The sequence below is a fragment of the Orbicella faveolata genome, unplaced genomic scaffold (assembly GCF_042242905.1).
Source record: "Orbicella faveolata isolate gen_17 unplaced genomic scaffold, um_ofav_v1 contig_24, whole genome shotgun sequence".
NCBI classification, from domain to species: Eukaryota; Metazoa; Cnidaria; class Anthozoa; order Scleractinia; family Merulinidae; genus Orbicella; species Orbicella faveolata.
In genome coordinates this window covers 22,331,372-22,349,705 of record NW_028301552.1, presented here as the reverse complement: position 1 = coordinate 22,349,705, position 18,334 = coordinate 22,331,372, and the positions used below count along the sequence as shown (strand labels likewise).

Here is an 18,334-nt window from a genome sequence, read left to right as displayed (position 1 = left end):
TGTCCGGGAACATCCGAACCAGAAGCGGGCACATTCTCCAAATAGTTTGCATACCGACGTCTCCACGAGTGAGCACGATTGACAGTTATGAACTTTAAATGCATTTTCTCTGTCAGAGAATGAATCGAGGTGAAGTGTATGAAAATTTCCTTTATGTTGCAGCTCTGGCCGCCGGATGTTGCATATCAGTTCCGCTTAAAATCAACGAATCTAACTTAAAAGGTCATTGTTTACTTTTTGGCGAGCTTGATGTTCTAACGAACACTGTGTTAGCTGGTAATCACGGGTACTGCACCTTCACGTTTTACTCGTCTTTGACAAATGCTGCTTTAGCAGCTTTGTTGGGATTTTTTAAATGGTGCTGTAGTGTAGACACCGATAGTCCAAGGTAAGCTGTTAATTGAATAAGCTCAATTAATGATTATCAATGATCGTGTAAGTCTTCTAGATGCCAAGTTAGTGTACTGTACACTGCGGGCATGCACTTATGCACGCATTGGAATTCCTCATTTCTTATCAATGAAAGAAACATGCTTTTTCCAATAAAAATCAGCATCTAAATTCTGCGTCACATTTTGACACAAAAAATGGCTCTACATCAAACTGTACTGTAATGAGCAACAAGACGAGAATCAGTCCCTGGTAACAATCGTCTCCTCGGCCTCCGCAGCCGTTTTTGGGGATGTCACGCAACGCTCCCCCAAAAAACGGGTGGGGAGGAGACTACTGGTAACAATGGAGCACAGAAATATCTCCTGGGAATGTATTATTTATCATATGGCTAGCTCCGTGAGGGGGCAAGATGAACCAAATCCTGCACTGTGATTGGCTATAGCTACCTGAGCAGGCAAGATGGAGCTATTCTGCCCTCTTGGGACTAATTGCTGTGACCCGCAAGAAAAATTTTCCCAAAAGCCATATGAGAAATCTTTTATTGACCAAACTTGTTCAGTCAGGACTGCTGGATATTGGCCTCGTTCTTTTTTGTCTTGGTCCATAAACACACAAAAAAAATAACTTGGCCAATATCCAGTCATCTGACCTCATGCTTGGTCAATAACCCTTATTTATAATCCATGTCTCTCTTCCTCAGAGCTCGCAGTTTTCCTCAGGCTGAGCTCTTTGAAAGCTGTTCGCTTCTCAGGAGAGAAAATATCTGCAGACAAATATTTGAGCATATTTTTGTGCCAAATAGAGGATAATTTGTTTATTTAATTACCCACCAGTTTACTCTTAGACCCATACCCCCTACTCTGAACTATGCTAAGAGCTTGCGTTTAAAAACCAGTTGAGCAAAACCTGCAAAAATTCCATATGGAGAAGCTCAGCTGGAATTTCTAGATGGATGGGAAGGGAAGGGTCGGGGAGTGTGGCAGTTGCAAAGGTCAGATGTCTTCACATCCTAAGCCACGTTCACAAGCCAGAGCTTTTAGAGATGCAGTTTAAAACCTTGAACTTTTGGAGGTCTAGAGGGTTGTTCAGGAAGGTTATACAAAATTTTCTGCAACAACACAATGTTCATAAGTTCTTCTACCTCAATCTAGAGTGGTGTACTTCAAATTTACTACTTGCATTCTGTCAGCCATTGCATGGATCAACTGTTTGGTGTGTACCATCTTCATTGTGATTGGCTTTACAGAGTGGTGCAGCTCAGTAACTAACAATGGGAATGTAGAGAGGTGTGTGCAGCATCAATTTAGTAATTGGCTGTTATTATATTATTTTCGTATTTATTGGAATGTACGAAATATACTGTTGTTATTCATGTTATAATGATCATTACTGGTACCATTGCTGACAATTCTTGTTTCTTGTTTTATTTTAATTTGCCATTATAAATATAAAAACAACACATCAATGTATATATTTAAAGGCAAAGATTAGTCCAGAGAAGCCAGTAAGGCTTAATTAATATGTAAAGGAGTAGGACGATAGATTAATTACTTTACGGTAATTGTAATAATCATTGTCAGTAGTAAATAGTATACCAATTTTCTGCAATGATTCAATGATTAGCTTCTTCCATAATCATTTCAAAATGCATAATTGCCCTTTAGATACCATTATAATTGTAGAAAAGGTGGAGGGACACCCCCCCCCACCCCTCCCCAAGATAATGGGGAGATAAAAATTTAAGTCTGCATAGAAGCCAAGTGGCCCATAAGGCCAGTGGAGATCTCTAGTTTCTGCAGCATGAAGCAACTAGGAGTATTTCTACTCATCCCTGGATAGAATGATAGTTCATTGCAGAGTTACCCATCATCCCCCCTCCCACCCCACATTAGGGAAGCTCAGCTGGAATTAATTCTGACTCCAATAATCTATAGTTTTCACTGGATCATAGGCAACAGAGTCGCACACAGAATTGGAAGAAATGGGAAACGTTCTTATTCTTCCAACCCCAATTCCATTGAACTTATGACCCCCCTTATGACTCCTATTTTTGATTCTCACTAGGTCATAAGCGCTCTTACGTCTCTGACTACGACTCCGACTCTGACTCCACCACTAGTGAAAACCAGCCTTAAAACAAAATTGACCCACTTGCAATGATAATTGTTTCTTACATGTTCAGGTGCCCTTTTCCCCTAGGTTCCCTCATTTTGTGCTGTAGTGATTTGGTTTATCATAGTCATTCTCTCAGGAAGAAATTTTAAGCGACATCTATTGCAAGCAAGGGCAGCACAATACTATGTCACAGATGGCAGAATGGTATACCCAGTACCAATACAAGAAATCCCTGTTTATGAAATCAAGAGTGAGCAGGGATCAAGATACCTGTGATTACTTTAAAATTAATATTAACTTAAATTTTGATAGTAATAGATCGTATAGTGTAATAGTAATAGATCGTATCTTTTTGTCTTAACAAAAAGTTCCCTGATGTTCCTTGGAAGAAAACACTTAATTCTTCGTAATAAACCCAATCTTTTGATTTTTAGTAGATTTTTAATGTACTATTTCTTTAGCTTTTGCAATTTTATTTTTGCAGGGCCTCACTGAAAACCACATGTATGTGAAGTGGGCTCCCTGTTGAAAGATCTTTATTATTATTATTATTATTATTATTATTATTATTATTATTATTATTATTATTATTATTATTATTATTATATAGCGTAATTGTCTGGGTGAGTGTAGTTCTGAAAAGACCTGTTGTTGGCGACTGATGTTTCGACAACCTGAACAGAAGCCATCTTCAGAGTCAAGTGAATAGTGTTTGTCAGTCGATGTTATAAAACTGGTCCGTTGAACGTGATTGGTCAGTTTAGCCATGATGGCATTGGCTGAAAGACTCGTGTAAAGTTTGTCATGAGTTGTTGGTCGGTTTTGATCCATCTATTGTTAGTCAAATTGGTCCGAATTTTGGTCCGTCTATTGTAAGTTATTGATATCCGTCTATTGTTAGTCAAATTGACTAACAATAGACGGATCGAAACTGACCAATGACTGATGACAAACTTTACACGAGTCTTTCAGCCAATACCATCATGGCCAAACTGACCAATCACATTCAACGGACCAGTTTCATAACATCATCGACTGACAAACACTATTCACTTGACTCTGAAGATGACTTCTGCTCAGGTTGTCAAAATGTCATTTACCAACAACAGTTCCTTTCAGAACTACCCTCACCTGGACGATCACACTATACGAACTACTGATACTCCTCGGTTCAAACCATTTACTATATTGATAATAACACTATTATCAGCAAGGTGAAGAAAGCTGGCGCAAGTGGCAAGAAGCTTTATTGTCCTCAGTAATGATCTCACAAGAGACTGCAAGCTGGGACTTGCCCCAGATTTCTTCTTGTTTCTAAAGTGGCGAATAATATTACCATTTAGAACAAAGTTCAGTATTAATGCTATTTAATAGTTATTGTTGTATTAATTTTGTATTTGTGTTAACTACATGTATAAAGTACAAAAAAATAACCACACAAAATTACATCAGCAAGAAAATATTGTTGATATATTATCATAATACTACTTTCCATTAAATATTATATTTTATTTATTAAATTTAATAAAATAATCTTATCTCAAGCAAACACCCCATGCAATTGGCCCCATATGATATTTCAAACTATATTCAAACCCTCCCAAAGTGCTTGCTAATACAGGTTTGACTTTTGGCTGTTACCATCAGGGGGTTCATCAATTCCAGCAGGAAAGCAGCTAGTTTTCACAGGCAAGTAAAGATTTTTGAACTGAACTTCTTTATAAGAACAACTTTCCACAGATTGTCAAACCAGACAGACAAGATCGTGCTTATAGCAGGTCAATTTGCATGGTGCCTGGCCCTTACTGAAACTCCTGGTTACCATGATGCATTTAAAACAGAAATTTTATAACTTTTAAAAGAGATAAATACTACTACTTTGACAATAATTTTGCATCTAATCATGTTGAGGTCGAAATTTATTTTTAGTTTTGAATGAAAGATTTTGACTGGCTTTTTTCCCTGTCTGATGTTTTCGCGATCAGAATCAAAGGAAGACAAAAATCAATGACGAGTGCTATGAAAAACCTTCTTAAAACTACATGTACATCATAGTCTTGTTATACACGTTAAGTCTGTAGATCACGTAAATGTGATTCTCTTGTTAAATAATAAAACGTACATCATTAGGCAATGATTACATAATGCTTTTTGGACAATTATCCTATTATCTACAGTTATTTTTGATTAAATGCCAATGGCACTTACATTTGATCAATGTTCTTGACAGTCATATGTTTACTTAACATTATACCTAATGCAAAATAATGAGAACTTCTTAGCAGTGTAACATTTATTCATCATCATCATCGTTATTGTCCTCTACGTCATCAGGATCACCAACATCATTCAGTGTCCTCTTACTGGGTACCTTAAGGTACCAGCCATAGAACTTTTTTCACCGCATGCCAACGTGCCCAAGATTAATGATTTATAATCAAAAATAACCTTGACTTGCCTTGTACTTCACAAATAATTATGTTTTATGTTATAAACAGTTTTCCTACATGTGTAAGGCATGTTGTCATGAAGATGAGCTTCCTTGTAATCCAAAGAATAATCGTGTAGCATGAGTCATGCACAAAATAAACAGCAGGGCAAAGGCAAACCAACTACACCACTAATAAAGACAAACCCAAAACAATGATTAGTAAAGCCGAAAAAATCAATTGATGGGGAAAGGTGCCGGCGTATATGCTCAATGGATGACAGCAGTAGCATCTAATCCTGGGGAAATACTATTACTGGGGTGTGTTTAAATCGCAAAATGGCGAAATGATGAAATGGCACTATGGTTAGCCTAAATAGCGCTCAGCTTAATGGTTTGAAGTAATCCAACTTAAAGCAGAAAGAAATCAGATCTTTAATTTCTACCAACCATAGTTAATAGAGGGCACTGGTTATGAAGCCCAGCAAACATCAAAGTAGCAAACAAAGATGCCAAGATTTATGTTGGAAGGTCCACGACCATACACAATCTTTTGTTTTGCGTTCATACACTATGCATGGATTACGTAACCAACATGTTTCTATTGGTTAGTTCCTCAGTATGGAGTAGTTAAACAACTATTTTGTTTTGTGCATGGTCAAGACCAAAAAAGCACACAAAAACATACCACAACTTTGTCGGGTTTCATAACCAATCCCCTCTATTAACTATTTACCAACTTTCTAGTACAATCACACAATCTCATCACACATGCATAATCATCCAACCTTGGAAATTCGAAAAAGTGGTTGTAAGTAGAGCTGGTCGCTTACAAGAATGAGCTCTCACAAGTGACAGCATGGTAAAACAATAGTGAGTGGTTACTTATGAGAGCTTCAGAAACTTATTAATAATTCATAAAGAAATGTTTAATGAGTGTCTATGTCTGATATAGACTTGGCTAAATTAAACATTCAACTTCTTAGACCAAAATAACCCCAAATCTAAATACTAGACAAAGTGCAATAATGAGTTGATCTACATCACAAGATTTTCTGAGTTGTCACTTACAAGAGCTAAGTGACAATAAAGTGCCCATGAACTGAAAAATACAGAGGAATAGCATTTTCCTTTTTGGAATATCTGTTTTCCTTTTAGAGATATTGACGTTTTTGTATTATGCAAATTAGGAATCAAAGTGATGATGTCATCAGTTGTGCAGCTAAAACAGTAAAATATTTAAATAAAGAATATCTCTAGAAATATTGGAGCACTGTGTTCTTCAAACTTGGCACCAGAAATGTACATCACAAAAGAAATAAAATGGAACCAAAAAGGAGGTCTCGGAACTTTTTCCGCTAGCTAAATATGCTGACCTTCTTTTCTGAAACATTAAGCCCAATTTGAAAGGAAGTCAGATGAGCCTCACAGTGGAGCAAATTGTCCAGTACAAAACAAAAACATTAATGTTGCTTGGCAATTCTAAATGTGGAAATTCAGACTGCCGGTATTGTATCAAATTCCCTTCAGTTTGTTATGTATCGAATCCATCGGAAACCAAAACAACTGTTTCTTTTATAAGTTTCTGATTTTACTAGGCTGGTAATGGAGGTCATAGAGTACATACGAGGTTTCAAAATAACTATTTTTGAAATGATAACAGTTTCATTAGACGTGAGAATTGTAAATGTTTTTGTTTTTACCGCAATTTGAGTGCCTTTGAACAACACTCACGCTTTCAGGCATTGTGTTATTTTTTTCAGGCAATAAGGTCACCACTACCCCCCCCCCCCCCCCCCCCAAGCCCGAAGGTGCCCATATGCCTATGCTTCCCTATTCTGAAAAGCCTTTCAAATAAATACCAATTATTTTTCAGTTCATAGACACTTTAAAAACAAAGGTAAAGTCCAGTTGGGTAATTCCAAAAGTGGTTGTGGTCGCTTACAGGAACAGTTGCTTAGAAGAGCTTTTCATTACAAAGACAGTTCAAATGGAGTTTCACAAAAGTGGTCGTAGCTAGAGCTGGTTGCTTACAAGAGTGGTTGCAAAGAGAGCTTTAGCTGTATCTCTTTTATTTACCTGTGCTGATTGTAGTAGAAGATAGGCATTACCACAGTCACTGTATTTTGGAGTGAAATTCCTCCAGTCCATTGCCTTAAAATGACCATGATTACATCTACAACCACAACAAGAACAACTGACAAATTAAAACTCGCCCCAGGGGAAACAAGTTTATTTTCCAGAGAATTGTAGTGTTTACTCTGATGAGGAGAACATTATGGTTTCAAGGAATTCAAATTAAAGTAGAAAAAAAAAACAGTTCTTTAATTTCTCCCAACTTTCTTGTACTATCACACAGTCTTATCACACATGCCTTTGTGTTTGATCATGTGCCTAGGCTCAGCCTTGAGCTATCATCCAAATGAACTTATTTAATAAGGCTGGTATGCTCCACATGCAGGAATTAGAGGTAAGAGACATCCAGTGGCATGCACAGTACAACAATAGATCACTTAAGTATGTGTTACTGTATACCATTACCAGTGGTAACATACAGTGGTTTCAATAACATTTTCAGCAGGAGGGTAACTGGTTTTCACAGGTTGGCAAAATGTTTTGAACTGACGTTTGTTATAAGAGAAACTTTCCTCTACATGCTCAAACAAGGCGAGCAAAATCATCCTCAAAGTTGGTCAATTTGCCCGGTGCCCAGCCCTCAATAAAACCCTTGAACAATAGAATGATGTAACTCTGTAAAAATACCTGTTTATGACAAAAGAGTCGCAAAATGTAAGAAATCCAGAGGAAATTATCCCAGATGCAAGAAATACCAGAAATGCAGAAAGTGACACCAGACTGAGAGCCTGGATGCAACTGAAATGTGACCTAGAGATAAAAAACAGACACCACAAATAAACCCATGAAAAAGCTAAAGCCACTTAAATACATATAGATGGAACTAAAATGATGGCAAGCTGTCATGTAAAATTCTGACAACAGATATACACAGCATCGAAACATGCCGGAAAAGATGAAATGACAACAAAGGACATTTCTTGCTGTATTTAAATTTCCACAGTGATGTGAGAACCTTGAAAAACCATGAAATCCTGGGTGGCCTGTTCTTAAGCTTAACTGAAAAAAGTAAGTTTCTCCAGTCGCCCAAACACAAAAGTGACACCTAAGCGGTTCTAGACCACAGCCTTGAGGAAAACCGATGTAATTAGCCTGTCATTGCAAACTTTCGGTATCCAACTTACCAGTAGGAAGCACTGAGTTAGCAAGAATTGCTTAAAGGTGACCTTCATGGGCATGTAGGTCATTCTATCACGTGTTAAGGTTATGGAATATTGATCATCAGTAATAGGTCATATTGGTATTCTAATTAACAATTAGACCCGTGGCCCTTGAGGGCGAAGGGTCTAATTGTTTTAGTATCACCCAACTAGTCGGACAGAAAAGGCAATGATAAAGTTAGCAAATGCAAGTTGAAGAAATATTTGTTTGGGAATAAAACGAAAGAAAGCATCACGCTCGATTGCGCCAATTTCACTACTCGAGGACTATTACTAAAAGTCCTCTACTAGCGTAGCCAATTAAAATGCAGGATTTGCATTAGTCTACTAGTTGGGTGATACTAAGTATAATTAGACTGGAACTAGCTTGCAACTGAGGCTAATGCAGGGAATCTTTTCAAATGCAAACAACATTTATCTTGTTTTAATGACATTCCCCCGCAAAAGCTTCCATTGCAAGCTAGTTCCAGTCAAATACCAAGAATACAAATGGCCTATTAGGGTACATCATCTAGAACATTTCCAAAAATCATAGAATAATGGCACTCGCCAGATTGAGATGCACTTAATACCACAGTGAAGAGGTATATCAAGATAAATAAAGCCCTTGGGAACTACATTCTTGGTTGGAATAAAATAAAACAAAAAATAAATCCACCCCTCCTATCCCCCAAATCAGTCATGATTTTGTGCTACAACCAACACACCATTTTCCATCAGTGAAATAATTAATATGGGGGATCGGGAGACGGGGACGTCAGGGTTGACCTCAATTTTAACTGGCCAAGATTGTATTTCTTCACTGTTGACTCGTTATCCACTACTCTGAGATTTTCTACGCTGCGTGCAGTAAAACAATTTCATTTTATGATTTTTCCTCCCAAGTATACGTACAAACGTCTGTTTTCTAGACAATGACACAAATTAAACTAGCCGAGGCATTGGAACAAATCACGGGCAAATCAGAATTAAGTGTCACCCAACGTCAAAATTTCGGAACTTGTGTACTTAAGGCATCTGACGACCGAGTATCGACCGAAATCGACCGACAAATGCCTTCAGCACACAAGGTCCAAAACGTCTTGAAATCCGAACAATCAAAGTAGCGCCTTGCGGTGATTTTTGTGACGAACACGATCAGATATAGTATATATACTAACCTAGTTCTTCCCCCGCTTATAAACCTGAGTAGAAGCAACGAACTTGAAACAGCAATAAAGTTCAAAAACAACGGCAAAAAGCACCAAGTTGTGTCAGATCCTTGCAGAATCCGTGCTCTTTCGAACAACTTAGCGAAAAGGAGACATTGACCGGCACAGATAGTCTTGACACTGTTTAGACACAAAGATGACGCGATCTCCAAAACTATTGCAACAATCAAGAGAATAATCTCACTAATACGGAAATGATATGTATGGCTCGAGAAACCTGCGATGTTCAAAACCATTTTGCGAATCCAAGAGTCGTGTTTTTTGCCATACATTTTTTTCATCGCCTCGGCCTGGTAACTTAGCTCAGGTGCTCCACGAAACAAATTGGTGTGTTCGTCATGTATGGGATATGTAGTGTCCCAAAAGTATCAAAGAAAGTATAAACGAGAGGGAGAACTGGATTCTACTTATTGTCAGACGCGAGGCGCGTTTTTCGAAGTCAACGTTGTCTGGCTTGTTGCGATTTTCATAGTGAAATGAACGTTTAAAAATGGGGTAAATCTTCAGTTTTTCGTGCTCAGATATCGACATTGCCTCTGCATAATATTGAGAAAATGCCTCCTGTAAAGAAAAAGAAAAAAACCAAGGCTAAACACGTTGAGGAACAAGGTGAGTTTCGTCGCCATATTTTATTTGCTTTCGTCGACAAGTAACTTTAGGCATTCAATTGACATTATACCAGCCTTGAGTTGTATTTTCAGCAAATTCGTTGTTTCCAGCTTTTTGTAACGCAAAAAACAACTTCATTCATATTTTGTAAGTCATTGACAGCAGAGAGTGCGGGATTCCACACTTCCACTGTCGTTTTAATTAAGGGCCTGTTTACAAGGGAGTTATCCTAGCAAGCTGGTTACCCTAGCAAGCGGGTTGCCGGCCCTAGCACTCACACATTTCCACTTTTTTGTGGGTCGTGTTTACAAGGCAGCCAGGGTTACCCGGGTAGGCGGGTTACCCTATCTGCATGCTAGGGCTACCCTTGCAGAGAGGTAAACTGAACCCTTGTAAACACTCCAAGTACGGTTAACCCGCCTACCCGGGGTTAACTTTCTACTTGTTTCCAGACCCTTTGAGTGTCACCGGGCATTAAGTTGCCCTGGGCTGTAGGGTTACCTTACCAGTGTGAAATTTTGCTTGTAAACTCAGGCTATCTTTTGCCCTGCAGCTAGGGTTAACCCGCTTGCTAGGGTAACCCTCCCTCCTTGTAAACAGTCCCTAAGCTATAGATGGTTTTCACGTGACGTCGTCACTTCCTAAAACCCAAAACTAAAGAGCCAACAAAGTTTTTATCCTCCTCAGGCATAAGAGACAGTATATTTATATCTGTTTACAATTTTACAGCTCAATAACGTGCTTCGTTTGGAATCCAGAGCATTTTGAATTTCAGGGTCATGGAGGTGCATGACACAAGGTTATGATCGAGTTTGTCGAAAAATGTATATTTATCCCATGATTTTGAGCCTTTTTAGAAGTTAGAGCATTATGAAAAGTGCTTATGCAAATGCTTGTTTGATCAGTACTGATAATCAGTTGCCTAGATAGCCAAAGTAAGTTCCAGATGTTTACACTATTTTCCGGCCGCCATATTGGTGTACCACAGAGGTACACCAACATGGCGTTTTCATACTGGGCTCTGTAAATATCTGCGAAACATTTCGACGAATATCTGAAGTTTGGGTAAACGCACAGGCCTAAAACTTGGAGAAGTGTCTTATTTAGTTATCTTCTATAACATCATAATTTCATAGCTTTTTCCACTGGATGGTTTTTGATTTATTTTTTTATTGCATGACAGTGAAAACGATCTATTACCGTTGCTTGCATCTAAGCGTGAACACGTGATACCAAAACATGCTCTCGTGCTCTTATTGGATGTCAAACATGACATGATTGGTCATCAAACATTTGAAGTTTAGCAGACTGCAAAGTGAACTTTTGTGCTGAAAGTCTTGCTCCCGCCAATATTTCATCGTTAGACTAGGAATGAAACTACTTTCGCGAAAGTCAATTTCTCTGAAGAAATCTTCAATGCCCAATCTTTCTGCTATTTCATATGCTGAAATTTTTGTGCAAAAGTTCACGTCACAGTCTGCTAAACTTCAAATGTTTGATGACCAGTCGTGCCATGTTTGATACCCAATTAGAGCATATTTCGGCATCACGAGTTCACACTTAGATTCAAGCAATGGTAGTATAAGCTTGCATTTGGAAACATAACAACATGCAGATTATTAAAGATCTACTGAATATTTCTGCAATCTAAGTATTGAAATTATTGCGCATGTAATTTTTTTTGTGCCATATAGAAGCACAAACAAATGCTTCCCAGTCATACACATGTTTTATATAATGTAGCTCATTCTGCAATCATGTTTCCTTGAGTTCCAAATATTTGGGAGAGAAACATTGAGTGGAAAAAGGCAATAAAATATATCTGCAAGGTTTTAATTTTTAAGGCCCGGTTCAAACATCCAAATTAACTTGTGGCAAACCTAATACCCATTGGGCCTTTCCATTAAATATCCACTCCCCTTCCCCCTTATATATTTTTGCAAGTCCCATGGTAGAGCAACTTTGTGAAGACTGCAAACTGACACAACCATTAGGGTAACAACTGGAAAAAGGATGGAACAAGAATCATATCCAGGGGTTGTCCATTAAGTTACTAGTACATACAGTATGTGTGATTGAATCTAGATTATAAACTTGGACATTACATGGGGCAAGTTAGCCCAAGCATTAACTTTGTCTTTTTATCTTTAGTTAGAGATTTGCTTGTAGTAGAAAGGTTTTAAATAAATGATATGGATAGGTGCCTGTTCAAGAAAATCAACCACTGACTTTTGTGAAGAGGTAGCCCTGGAGAGGTTCATCATTTATCACACCATATGCTAAATGACACTTTCACCTTATCGGTCAGATCTTTGAAATTGATCCTTTGTCTGATTTACATACAAATGTCATATTAATTACCATCACCCTTTCTGACAGAGGACACAGAATCTTCAGAATCAGGAAAACTCAGTGAAACACATGAAGTTGCACAACACCTTTCAAGAACAAGACTGGTACGTAAATCAGCTCTGTTGTCGTAATGTCATATTTAACATCAATACAGCTGTTTAAGAGAGGGTTGTCCTACCAAAGATTTGAAACTCATTTTGCATGATATAGACTATATAAATTAGCACATCACTCTGCTTTCCCATGACTGGTGACATGGTAAAGTTCATCCATTTAAAAGATGTAAAATACATGTAGTACGTAAATGTACATAATTATATATTTACAGGGCTTGAAAAAAACTTGAATTCCAGCTTGTCCTTAGGACAAGTATCTCTCAAATTTTGCTTGCCCTGGGCAAGTCTTTGCTCTTTTAATGATTTAGTTGGCAGATGACTTGCCTTATCTCTTGCCCATTGGGCAAGTGCGAATGAAAAAGTACTTTCCCAGAAGGAGAATCTACTTGTCCCGCATGACCAGACGGCACTTTTTTCGAGCCCTGTATTATTTTAGTGCTGACTCTAAGTAAGAGCAAGAGACAGTCACTAGCCTACCAGTAATGTTTAATACCCATTATATAATTGTGACCCTATTTTGGAAAAAGTGGTTAAAGGTGAAAAGAGAAAAACGCGTTTATTCACATTTCAGACCAAAACGCATTTAAACACCGTTTAAACGGGCTAAAAAAACGTTTAAACCCGTTTACAAAATGTTTTAACGCGTTTTTCCTTAGGCGAATGTTTTCTTTAAATGAGCGTTTAAACGCAATAATTTATTTAACAGTAAAGTTGTTATGACAGATTATTCAGCATTATCGTTTCCCCGCCTTTTGAAATCATGGCGTTATTAGAATTATTATGCCAAGCTGGTTTACTGGATGGTATGTAAAACTTATTTTCGCCATCATTCTCAGTCAAAGTGGAAACTTATTGTTTTGGTGAAAATACAAAATAATGATATGAACTCTTCTTCATATCGTACTAAAAATGTAACGTAAGTTATGGTCTATACAGTGAGCCAAATGCATGAGTCTTCAGCGACAATACACAATACACTTCACATTACCATTTCCGAGAATACGCCAACGTAACTTCATCCAATTTACGAAAAGAAATGTGTTGCTAATTTTCTTGTCGAAAATATTTGCACGTAGGTACAATCTGGTACAATCTGCTACAATTCTGCAACACGCAGGAACGAGTGTGACTTTCATTTTGCGATATCACAGGGAACCTCCGTGCTTTAATTAGCCTGTTCATATTTATGGCATAACACTAAATGATTTACCTGTGTGTTTGTGTCTTTCTTTGGTTGTCTTGTGAAGTATTTGCATCACGCGGAGACGGCCGTTTCTCCGTGTGATCGATTCAATTCATGCGCGGCGACAGATGAGTGTCTCGAGTTTCAAGTATTAACTACATTTCAATCTTCTCCCCTGTTAAACAGAGGGCCGAAACTGTAATTCACAGCATAATTTTTGTAATGCAAAGGAGAAGCACAGTTTTTTCTATTTGAAAGAAGTTTACTATTTCATGCAGCGTTGCAAGCTGTCAGCACAGGAAAACAAACTCTGTATCCATCAAGGTTGATTTGGATCGGCTACCCGTGTGTCATTGCATTGCTGTCTCTCAGTTACTACATTGTATGTTGTTCTTTTGCTCCAAGCAAACTCAACAGATTGAATAATTGGTCATACTAATCGACTAGCCAATGAAATTTGCCTGTTCCCACGGTTAATATCTCACATAAGAAGAATGTGTCTTCGCGTTTGCGAGCGGCATGAAATAAACGCCCAGGAAATCGCTAATTGTTTCGGCGCGGTCATCGAAGACGGTTGTAAACAGGGTGGCTAAATCACGTTTCAGGAAAATTAGAAAGTTCCTTTCACAATTTGTGGAAAATAAAAATACGCATTTCATACACCACGCAAAAAGTTTCTCCTATATTCACAAAATTATTCTCGCTTAAGCTTCTTACAGAAGACGTAATAAAAGCCGGGATTAATTCAATTATCGCCCCAATTCTCCCCGTCCATTCTTTTCCGTTCAGTTGCCAATAGCTTTTACTCAAAAATGTGCAGTTTTAGGTGGTTGCATTCGCAAAAGAATTGTGGAAAACTTCGGCGTGAATTGAGAAACTTGCATTTTCCCCTCGAAAAATGGGCGATTGTTGAGACAGAAATCGGGTTCGTCATCGTTCGCACACACTCTCGATACGTTCGCGTCAAATTACAGTGCACATGTACGCGACGAAGGCGAAGTCTGCCCGTTACAAATGTTTGCTGCATATATACATATATACCTCTCTTTTTGGATACCTGAGATGAAAAGGACTCATCTTAAGTGGTATGTTTACAAAATAGAATCAAGGAATTGGCAACCTTAGACTAAAACACGTTTGTTATTGCTTATCTCTTTCTTTAGCTTTTCCTTAATTTAAAAATCTTGACGAGAATGAGCTTGTAATGTCTTTTTCAATTGCAACCAACGTCTCGAATGCAGATCAAATTTGTCAAACACAAACACGAACCATATATAGTTGCAAATCTGTTCACTTTCTTCCAGCCGCAATCGAAGAAAATTTAATTTAATCGGAAACATCGCTCGTCACAATCCAACACAACAGTACCTCTAATTTATGAGCAAATTTCATTCGAAAAAAGCTTCGTAAACTAACCACAACATAATTATCGGAGTATTAAACAGAGAAAATTTTGCACTGGTGTTTAAACGCGTAGAAATAGTGTTTAAACGCGCAGAAATAGTGTTTAAACATGTATCCAAAGCGTTTAAATGGGTTTAAACACTTTCGTTTTAAGGCGTTTAAACGCCATTTTGACAATTCACCTTAAACCACCTTTTCCAAAATAGGGTCACAATTATGTAATTTATTTGGATTTTATGTCTTTCAGGATAAAGAAAATACATGTACCCCAAGCAAGTCAAAGTGTTTGATTCAGAAAAGAGATGGAGACCCATATGATGCAGATTCTGAACCTGAGACTGGTGTTTTAACATCTATGATTGTTGACCAGAACATTCCTTTAGAAAGACAACTTCAGCAGTCTGGCTTGCTGTCATTACGTGGAGAACATTCTACACCAAACCTGCAGCCAAACAGAGGCCTCTACAGTTCATGTTATGGGTTTGATGAATTGGCTTCGCCTTTGCAATTTTCCCCTGTAGGAGAACCTATGATGGCATCTCAGTATGTTCCTGGTTCCCCTGGGTCTGTTTCACTCACATCATCTGTAACCTCTATATCACCTGCAAAGAGGAAAGCTGATCTTAGGGTGTTTGATGTGCCAATTGAAAAACCTAGTAAGAAGATGAAGAAGAGGAAAACAACCAAAATTTTGGTGAGATGTTTACTTTTAATTCTTTACTACTGCATTGCATTAAAGTAATCAGTAGATGCAAAAATTATTACACTTAGAATAAATTCCACTGAGTGGACAAATAGTGTGTGCCAATCAAAATGATCAGGGAAGCCAGGTGACACTTCACTGCTGCCTGTAACTCTGACTGTTCTTATAAGCCTGAAGTGACCTTCTCTAGAGTGGAAGGGAAGGGATGTTACACATATTTTATCCCAGGTTTAATAGCGGAACTCAGCTGTCACCTAAAAAGGTCAACGATCACTGATTCATGATTAACAGATTCATGATCAAGATTTTATTTTCTCTTGAATACAACTGACTTAATCATTGCCGATGTGAGATGTAAAGACTGAGATTCTAAAGTGGATGTCAAAACTGGAGGACAAAAAAACGTGAAACCTCACCAAGGAGATATTAAATTTGATATAATTATATAAAATTGCTTTCAAAATTCATGCTAATCCTGGATTAGCTTAACTGTACTTTTGACAATCCTGAAGGCCCAGGGTGGAAAGTGGCATAGTTTCATGCTCATGAACCCAATGTTTTGACCCCAGTTTGTTCACTTAATCCCACTCGTGTTTCCCCTTCCTTAGATTTAACACTGTTAGTCTATTGATCACTCTTCTAGGATACAGAAGATGAGGACTGGGTTGCTGAAATAAAGTCACAGTTTGAGGAAGTTGAAATGCTTGATCTCGTAGTTGACTAGTCCAGCAATGACCAACCTCATGGCATTAGTATCCAATCTACATGTACATCATTTAACACTCATGGATTCTTGTTCATGTCACATGCATTCCTTTTTTTCCCTTGATTTTGAAGTACACTGTATCCTACATGCATGGACTACTTTGAAAACTGTGCAGAGTTTGTTTTGTTTTGTTTTTTGTTTACTGCTACACAACAAAAAATGACAACGTGTTCATTTTGCATCTATTTATTAATGAGTTGTAACTATTTGTCAGGTGTGCTTTTATCAATACAAATCAGCCTCTCCCAGTTTAGTAGATATCAATAAGTTATATGTAATATTAATATAAAATCATATTTTATATTTAACTACAGTCAGGTATATGTTGACTGTAGACTGAGACAGATGCCTCTCAGCTACCTCTTAAGCTAGCTACCTGTGGATGCCTTGAGTAGCTTATATTTTTATAAGCTTGTATTTTCATGCCCTTCATTTTCTCTCATATCCCATTTAAAATGCTGTTGCTACCTTTTATCTACTGGTGTTAAAATAAGGCATTTTTAAAGATTGAAACAGGAGTAGTAATTTCCAGAGTCCTTACTCTTAATTCTGCAGAACTGGAGATGGTTATTATCAAGGTCAGTTTATGAAAAATTGAAATCATTCAAAGCAACATTGATTTTTACAGTAGTGGGCTTCACCAGGATATAGCAATGAAAATTCTATAGTCTCAATAGCTATGGCTTGTGACATGTATCAATTATTATATGAAAGCAAGTTGAATTACAGTTCTTCACCAAGCTCTTATTTTAGGGTATTGTTTGTAAAACTTCATAGAAGGAAAAATAAAAATAATAAAGTATTAATTCAGTTATTTACTGTAGTTGTTTATCAGCCCAACCCCCAGCCCGGAGGACCAGGGGATCACTCTTCCTATGGTTTCTACCCTTTGACCTGTTCGGCATGGGTAACCCTACCAGTAGTACTAGATTCCAGCTGACAGCTCTAGGGGTCACCGAGACACAAACCATGCCACAACGGGGTGGACTCCCATATAAAAACAGCGGGGTTGCTCGTCGTACCCTTAAGGGGTTAATGCGGTTTTGGTACCTCTTAGGGTGTCCAGCCTCAAACGGTCCTCATCGGAAGCTTTTGCAGTACTTTTTAGGGTATTGAGCCAAAAAAATATTAAATAATGGTATATAATATGTGTTGTGTTTGAATAAAATTATTGGTACCGTTTGGGGGGTGAAAAAAATATCAAGCCACACCCACAAAACAGGATCTTGGTGCCTCTTAGGGGTTCCTAATTTCTGACAAGCAACCCCATCCCTTTTTATATGGGATTCCCACCCCCACCCCCTTCTCCCCAGAGTGGTGAGCCCTTAGGACCAATGGATTGCGCCAAAAAAAAAAGTAACTTTGTTCATTGTAACTTGTATTTCACTCGTGGTTGTAGCTTATTGTGAACGTCAAAAAGCTATGAACACTTTAATTTGATTTTAACATGTCGGTTACATGTGGCCACCAATACATTGCGAGATAAAATCGCAGTTTACAAGATCAAATGCTCCGACTGCCAGGCTTCCTACATTAGTGAGACTGGCAGAAACCTTAACACGAGACTGACTGAACACAAACGAGCCACGAGAAATGGTGATGCCAACAATCACATTGCTGTACATCATCAACTGACAAACCACAACATTGACTGGGACTCTGCTCAGTGCTTAACCTACAGTACAAACTATTTTCAACGACTGACTCTGGAAAGCTGGTACACTAACCTAGAACAAACGCCTCTTAACAGATGTCAAC

General features: G+C 38.0%; 3 protein-coding genes across 4 annotated transcripts; 2 read left to right on the top strand and 1 right to left on the bottom strand.

Annotated features, from left to right (window-relative positions):
• The first annotated feature begins 47 nt into the window (after window positions 1-47).
• On the top strand, window positions 48-3,473 carry LOC110057957 (transmembrane protein 179-like). Of its 2 annotated transcripts, none has more exons than XM_089292785.1 (3): window positions 48-388; window positions 1,545-1,740; window positions 2,593-3,473. In XM_089292785.1, exons 1-3 carry the CDS (start codon window positions 99-101, stop codon window positions 2,782-2,784), a joined length of 678 nt encoding a protein of 225 aa, XP_089148911.1. In that variant the 5' UTR covers window positions 48-98; the 3' UTR covers window positions 2,785-3,473. The 2 variants fall into 2 exon arrangements, with proteins under 2 accessions (XP_089148911.1, XP_089148910.1); XM_089292784.1 differs by having other exon boundaries at window positions 1,545-1,679; window positions 2,593-2,735.
• Window positions 3,474-3,951: 478 nt separating this feature from the next.
• Window positions 3,952-9,784, bottom strand: LOC110057762 (uncharacterized). Its single transcript, XM_020764385.2, has 4 exons — window positions 9,393-9,784; window positions 7,700-7,822; window positions 7,016-7,112; window positions 3,952-5,128 (listed from the first exon to the last, which is right to left on the bottom strand). The coding sequence occupies exons 1-4, from the start codon at window positions 9,722-9,724 to the stop codon at window positions 5,033-5,035; spliced, it is 648 nt and encodes a 215-aa protein (XP_020620044.2). The 5' UTR covers window positions 9,725-9,784; the 3' UTR covers window positions 3,952-5,032.
• Window positions 9,785-9,822: 38 nt separating this feature from the next.
• LOC110057654 (uncharacterized) lies at window positions 9,823-17,390 on the top strand. Its single transcript, XM_020764278.2, has 4 exons — window positions 9,823-10,052; window positions 12,432-12,508; window positions 15,355-15,801; window positions 16,454-17,390. Exons 1-4 carry the CDS (start codon window positions 9,998-10,000, stop codon window positions 16,532-16,534), a joined length of 660 nt encoding a protein of 219 aa, XP_020619937.1. The 5' UTR covers window positions 9,823-9,997; the 3' UTR covers window positions 16,535-17,390.
• The last annotated feature ends 944 nt before the right edge of the window (window positions 17,391-18,334 follow it).